This window comes from Sinocyclocheilus anshuiensis, unplaced genomic scaffold (assembly GCF_001515605.1).
Source record: "Sinocyclocheilus anshuiensis isolate Anshui unplaced genomic scaffold, SAMN03320099.WGS_v1.1 scaffold447, whole genome shotgun sequence".
Classification (NCBI taxonomy): Eukaryota; Metazoa; Chordata; class Actinopteri; order Cypriniformes; family Cyprinidae; genus Sinocyclocheilus; species Sinocyclocheilus anshuiensis.
In genome coordinates this window covers 2,300,725-2,308,844 of record NW_015552615.1, presented here as the reverse complement: position 1 = coordinate 2,308,844, position 8,120 = coordinate 2,300,725, and the positions used below count along the sequence as shown (strand labels likewise).

At 32.5% G+C, this 8,120-nt stretch overlaps 1 protein-coding gene across 1 annotated transcript in view; it reads right to left on the bottom strand.

Moving 5' to 3' along the window:
• The window catches only part of LOC107666002 (voltage-dependent calcium channel subunit alpha-2/delta-2-like), a 256,052-nt gene that overhangs the window by 235,083 nt on the left and 12,849 nt on the right, over positions 1–8,120 (bottom strand). The window contains exon 2 of the mRNA XM_016457092.1: positions 898–979. Coding sequence (XP_016312578.1) covers positions 898–979 — 82 coding nt within the window. The remainder of the gene's footprint in view (positions 1–897; positions 980–8,120) is intronic.

The window sequence follows — 8,120 nt, the reverse complement described above, 5'->3', positions numbered from 1 at the left end:
TTAAATGCTTCTTTTCACTCAAATAAAAAAAAATGCATTTTCATGGTCTCAGACTTTTTAAATACTGACAAATTATTTCATGCAATTTAACAAATTATACCGAATACTCATTTAACATGGAAAACAGACATGTGAAATATAAAATCTGAAATATTTTATACTTTATATATATATATATATATATATATTACATATTTGTATTTATTATATTTTATTATTATTCTCACATATTATTGTTTATATTATGTCTCACTGTTTAAGACATTATCACTGTCTCAAATTACACTATTATTATTTTATTTTGATTATCATTATTATTATCAGACAGTGATAATGATTCAACTATTCAACTTTTTTTTTTTTCATTTTTATGTATTATTAGATCATAATCTAATTTGTAATAGAAAAAATGCATTAAAAACAACAATGTATTTTCCTGGTCTATTTAAATATTAACAAATTCACAATTTCACAAATAATACAGAATACTAATTTAAAAAGTGAAACATACATGTGAAATATTGTATACAATACAACATATATAGTACTTTAGGCTTTCAGAAACTACTGTGAAATTATTGCTTAGTGCCCAAGACTGTGTGACCGCTGTCAACAGAAAATGATTGTTATGAAATGTCACTGTTGAAACGACCACAAAGAAACACTGCTATTACTGTAATCATCTTATGCAACCACTGTTATCATAACATCAGAAACAAGTTAATGCTTCCTCCTAAGGCACCACAACAAAGGTAAATAATACAGTACGAATATTATGGTCGCTTCCACACTGATACTGAAGAGAGGCGCCTTTGCCCTAAAGCTCTGAAACTACACAATATTTTTCCATCTAGCACGGCAGTACAGTGTAAAACAAGTTAAAGAGGTTAAACTTACTCCTTTCATTTGCTGAACTCCGGTGACGAGCTGCAGCACCTTCTCCAGTTCCTTCTCTATGCGACCTGCCCAGTGCATCATCCTGTTAGACACAGAGAGAACTGGTTAACAGCAATGCAAATGTGCAATAATTACCGTCACATAATGGCTAAATCCCAATTCACATACTATCGGTCCTATATAGTGTGTGGCAACAAAACAAAACAGAAATGTGATAAAATTGGAATGACAGCACTTATTTTTTCCAGCCGTCTAGGAGATGACAAGATTACTAAACTAAACTAAACTAAACTAAAATAAAATAAAATGATTATTTGTTTCCAGCTGTTCAGGAGTTGACAAGGCAACTATAATTAAATTAAATCAATTAAATTAAAAAATAAAATTAAATGACAGTGCTTGTTTTTTTTTCCAGCTGTCCGGGAGTTGACAAGGTGACAATAAAAAAATAAAAATAAAATAAACATTTGACAGTGATTCGGTATCAGAAAACTGACAGTCTGTTTCATACTGCAGGGGTGATAATTCACAATTAATCAAACTGATTTTATTTTTACTGCGACCTTGTATGTCTCAGGAGCTATCAAACCTACACTTTTTAAGAACTTCCCATGTGTTTTATTTTTATTTTTATTTTATTTATTATTTTTTTTAGAAGTAAAGGCTTCCAAATTACAACGTTAAAGATTTCAGTGAAATCAAAATTGGAGTTGCATTGCTTTTAGTGCATGTCCATTAGCTTTAAGGTCATCTAATGCACTCCATCTTCTTGTTTTGAGGTAATATGTCAACACATTAAACAGAACCATGTTCACCGAGTCATTTCATTGGGTCTTATATTTAAATTATTCCAGTGAGCGATCTGAAAACGGACTATATTACCGCTCTATATTCATATACTGGTTTTACAGACAGTGTGACATTTCATAAAAAGCGTAATATCTACTAGAGCACATCTGCAGTCATGAGGTGTTTTAACATTCAGTGTTTGGGAAACTAATGGAGAAAATTACAGGGGAATTTCAGCAGTGTCAGACAAACCCTATAACAGTTTTATCTGCTCTTGCCTAATGGTCAGAGATTTGCAACCACGGCCTGGGGTCAGAAATAACCCTTATCTGTGTTACACAGCCTGAGAATAGCCCCAAAAGAAATGCTGCATGTGTGTGTGTGTGTGTGTGTGTTTCTGACTAAGCATTCTTATTTAATTGATAAGAATGACTGAACCCAGCTATTCTATTAGCATTTAATAATTATTAGTTTCAAAATAAATATATTATTTCTTAAGAGTGCGCATTCCAGTTTTTCTGTTTTTTCCCCATACACTGACTGGCATCTAGTTGAACTCCAGAAACTAGATCGTGAACCAATCACTCTGTGAACTGGATCAACTGATTTACTAAAAAGATCAGACTCGAACAATTAATTCACCAAACAGCTGTTGCTTCTTCTTTCATAAATTAAATGAATGAACAAAATGGTTTGTGGTTTATCATCACTTTATGTTATTGTGTGACTTCAAAATATTGACAAGATTAGACAAGAAATTGTTCAAAAATGCACGTTTTGTGAAGGATAAAATAAAATTTATTAAAATTTAATGCAATTTTTTTTAATGTACATTTAAAATATAATAAAACGATAAAATAAATTTTCAATTATTAAAATAAAATAAAATAAAATAAAATAAATGTAGTGTACTGGCTAAAAGTTTCACCAACACGCTTTTAAAATAGATTAAAATTAATAAATAAATAAATCTAAACAAAATAATAATATGAAGGAATTTTCTGTATTTATATTTTACAGGTGGTCTACCTGTATTTTGAATTTTCCACATTGCATTGTGTTTCAGGGTTAACAGAAATGTCTGTAACATTAACGGATAATGTCCTGGCAGATAACTGCCAGTATATTTTCCTTTTTTTAATACAGTTTAGTGCTGAATGCAATTGTTGTGCTTAATAAAAGTATGCTATTTGGGATTCAGCAAATAAATAGCGTTGACATTGTTAGCATTAACTAGCCTATTTGTCAGAACTATGGGAAATACGGGATTAGTTTCCACTGTTATGCTGATGATACTCAACTATATATTTCAACAAAACCAGATGAAACTTTTAAATTATCTAAGCTAACAGAGTGTTAAAAATGTAAAAGTGACCAATAATTTTCTCCTATTAAATTCGGATAAGACCCTCAGTTTTTATATTACTTATTGGACCAAAAAACAGTACACAGAATCTAGTAGATTCAGGTGTTTTGAGTTGATTAGCTGATTGGCATGTCACCATATTCTAATTTGTTGAGATAGTGAATTGGTGGGTTTTTGTTAAATATGAGCCAAAATCATCACAATTAAAAGAACCAAAGACTTAAACTACTTCAGTCTTTACTTTTCCATGACATTCTAATTTATTGAGATTCACCTGTATTAGACAGCAACTTGTCTTTTGAAAATCATATTTCCCATGTTACAAAAACAGCATTCTTCCATCTTAGAAACATTGCCAAGATACGGAACATGTTACCTGTTTCTGATGCAGAAAAGCTAGTTCATGCATTCATGACCTCTAGACTGGACTATTGTAATGCACTGCTAGGTGGTTGTCCTGCATCTTCAATAAACAAGCTACAGGTAGTCCAAAATACAGCAGCTAGAGTCCTTACCAGGTAGGGGTGTTCGATATGACGATTTTTGATTGTGGACGATAAAAATGTCTCCACGATATGCTTTTGAAGAAATATCGTAGTATCGTGCTACAGTACATATTCTATCAGCTGCTGTTCTGGTGCATCCATCTCAATATACTGTACAATGCGACATACATTCACATCAGTGTTAACTCGGTAGAGTTACTTTCACAGGACACTGCACCTATTCGCAGTCACAAAAGTACATTATTTGCATGTGCTTTAAAGTCTGTTAAGTTACTGGTTAAATGTTTCATTCTCGTGCTGTTCTGACGAGCACTTTTTCTAAGCGCGTACTGTACACCCGTAGCACGCGCACTAAAGCCTTTCAAACAGCGCCTGATTACTGAATAAGTTATCTTTTGCGCTAATACTGTCAAAACACACAAGGTTTACATTAGGGCTGGGACGATAAATCGATTCAGAATCGATTCGTGGATCGATTCCGAGATTTTCAGAATGACAAGACGATGGCAGAAGATTGTTTAGGAAGGAAATGCAAAGGCGCCTGTTTGGCAATATTTTAGATTTTGAAAAGCCTATTGATTGGAAGTTTTTTTAAACATTAATTTCTTATTTATTTGGTTCCACCGTGTTTGCTGATTTTCAGTTTTATATACCTATTTAAATTTTGTGTAGCCTAAGTAATTTGTTATTTTATTAGGCATATATGGTGTATTTTTATTCGTTTTGTTAATAAAAGTTATGAGTTTGACGTTGTTGCTTGAATTGAATCAACGCAGAATTGCCGCTAATTTAAAAGTGCAAGTAAAACGCGCACAGCACTTTTTCAAGCTATTTGAAAACCAAGAAATCCGAGGAAAAGAGGGAAAACTCAAACGAACAATTGCCCCTACTTCAGTTACATCTGATCAAATGCACATTTTCATTATTTTGCTTGGGTTGAACACATCATTTTTTGCTTAGTTGGAACAGCAGCTACGCTAATTTCTCTCTATTACCTTCTCTGTTTCTGCCATGGGATGTAACTAGGAATTACACAAGCTTCAGTCTGGATCCAGACATTACAAAGATCTGAGATGACCGAACACCTGAGAAGAGATGATGCCAACCTCCCCAGAGACCTCAGATGATGCCAACCCTCAGACAACATACAAAACTACCAAATTTTGCTATAATGGACTTGATGTCCATTGATGTCCATGATGTTGAGATAGTCACCGCTGATAAGCTATTACTATAATGGACTTGATGTCCATTGATGTCCATGATGTTGAGATAGTCACCACTGATAAGCTATTACTAAATATAATGTAGAAACTTTTATTTTCTGTAAAGCTGCTTTGCAACGATTGGCATCGTGAAAAGCGCTATACAAATAAACTTGAATTGAATTGAATTGAATAACGTGAAAATTATTATAAATTAGAAGTCAAAGACATTCAAATCAAAACAGATGGATAAAGACCAAAACAGTATTTTCAGACACACAGCAGGCTTTTATGAGTTATCAGCATTTGACAGTGATTTTATATCAGAAAACTGACAGTCTGTTTCATACTACAGCGGTGATAATGAACAATTAATACAAATTCTTTTATTTTGACTGTGACCTTGAATGTCCCAGGAGGAGGAAGAACAGCTTACAGATTTGCACAGCCGTTTGCATGAGTAAATGATGAACTGTCTCTTTAAGAAAGTAAACAGGCTCAGTTTGGATTCATCTTGACTTTAATCACTACCCTTCCAAACTCTCATCGGCTCTTTCTCTCTCTCTGGCAATGGGCTGCTCGGCTGCTGGCAGGTAAGAGTGGATGTTTAAGGAGCCGAATGATAAAGAAAGCCCGGTTCTGACAGAAGTGCCTCCCTAAGCAACAACACTTGCTAACTGGGCCAAGCCCGAATGAAGCGATCAAATGTCCGCAGATCAGAGCTGTATATCTGCCTGCAGCTCCTAAAGCTCTTAACACAATGAGATTCAGCAGAAGAGAGATGGACAGAGAGTGGAAAGTAAGAAAATGCTTTCTTAGGCCAGGAACGCTATGTACGCGAGTACACAAACACAGATGTGAATGAGCTCAGGCGACTGCACTGCATGTCTGCAGCTTGCTGTATGTACTTATAGGGATAGAGCAGACTAAAATTAATCGTCTATCATCATTTACTCACCCTCATCTTGTTCCAAACTTATGGAGGACCAAACCTGCAGAAATAATTAATAAATAAATAAATAACAGGAAAATAAAGAAATAAATTACTTGAAAATTAATTCAGGGTTAAATTTTATTACAAATGAACTATATTTGTTTTTATCAAGTCATTTATTCCTTTATTTATTTTCCTGTCATTTTATTTATTTATTTATCTATATATTTATTCGTTTTTAATTTCTGCAGGTTTGGTCCTCCATACAAACTAGCATGACTTTTTCTATCACGAAACACATAAAACATGCTGTTGTTTTAAACATTTCTGTTTTATAGTCATATGATAGCTCTGTGTGAGGAACAAAATGAAATGTATAATTCATTGAAAGTCATCTTCACCATTTACTTTCAGCAAAACACTACTTTGTATTGTAAAATGTAATTACAAAAATAAAATGTAACAAAATTGTAAATATAAAAAATTTACTTATTAATATTAATTTTTTTTTATATTAAAATAAAAAAAACAGGAATAGCAGTGCTTGTTCTTTCCAACTGTGCAAGAATTGAAAAGCTAACAAACAGGAGTTAAATAAAAAGGAGTAATAAATAAAAGGAATTAATTCAATGAAATAAAAAAAGGAATGACACCGACTGTCCAGGAGTTGACAAAGTGACAATCCTTCCTGATCTCAGTAGGAATGGCTGGTGGCCCTCCCTCCTGCTGAGATGGCCTTCAATACTGGTGCAGGACTGAAAAAAAGCACAAACAAATTAGATTAAATAAACCAGAAAAAAAAAAAAAAAAAACAGAGGAGAAAATAATACATTCTTATTAAAAATTGTTTAGATAATCTTGTAATTTTTATGTGGTTTTATTATAGTTTGAAATTGAAGAATTACCTTTAAGAGTATTACACATCTACACAAATTACACAAATAAGTGAATATATTATTGACTTTTTTTATTCCATTGAAAACAGACTAATTTAAAGATATGAAAAGCAAATAAATAAATAAATAATGTTTATCAAGAAAAAAATTTCAAACAAAATAAAAAAGTTGCAGACTCAAACTTTTAGCTTTATACATTTTTCTGTATTGCTTTATTGCATTTAAATGTTCAGTTATTTTTGTTATAAGAAAAAAGTTATTAAACCTGTTATACTGTATAATGACGGCACTTTTTTAAAACTAAATTTCAATACCGTGATAATACCGTACACCGTGATAAAAGCATTAGCAATTAATCGCAACATGAAAATTTGATACCGGCATATCCCTATTATGTATGTATGTTTTTTTTTTTAACAAATACACAAAACTTCGCAACCTGAAAGTAAAAAATATTTACATATAAAAAAACAGCTGACTTGTGCAATTATGTGGTCTGAACTCTCGGGAACAATAAGGCATCAAATCAAGTATAGACAGAAGCTTTAACGTACTAGAGCACGTTTTCAGACAGAACTCAAAGATAAAAGATAATGGATGTCCACATTACCAAAAACACACCCACCTATAAGTGAATACACAAAGAAAGGACTGGCTTTTCTAATACACACATGCACATATTCACACTAAAAGCTTTAAGGGCTTTTAGCACCTACTAGGGATGTAACGATTAACCACGAGCCGGTTGAAAATCGATTTAAATATGTGACGATTCAAATCGGTTGAGATGCTAAACAAATCGCGATTCAATTAGGGGTAGGAGTTTATATGAATGTATGTCTGAGGGGAACTTACTGTCTTTCGATGGTATTTTTTCTTTTCCTCTTGCCTCTGTATAATGCATATCAGGGCTCCAGACTCATTCTTCCCACTGGTCGCTCTTTTGCAACTAACTTTCTCAGCTGGTTGCACGAGCACATGATTTGGTCGCAATATATATATATATTTTTTGCGCTACAACATGGGATTATTCAATGCATGCTGATGAACTTTTATCATAGTTTATAGTTATATGGAAAGGAAAGTTGTTAACATTCAACCCGTTCTTTATCATCAGTAATATTATTTGTAATTTGAATTTTGTGAATGGGAGTTTCTCTTTTGCTTCGTATGCTTTCACTTTCGAACTCGCGATCTTGTTGTCACTGTTTTGCTTACATACATCTACACACCTTTCATTTTTTAAGACTAAAACAAAAGATGGATTCATTGTTATTCTTAATTAAAAAGCACAACAACAATAAATCAGTAAGATACAATGACAAACTAGCTTACAAAACGTTTATTGTGGCTTGTTTTAAAATTTAAATTTAGTTTTTTTATTTACATTTACATTATATTTAAATTTTGTTATTTAGCAAACGCTTTTATCCAAAGCGACTTACAAATGAGGACAATAGAAGCAATCAAAACCAACAAAAGAGCAATAATTTACAAGTGCTATATTAGTATATTATTATAGTGTTA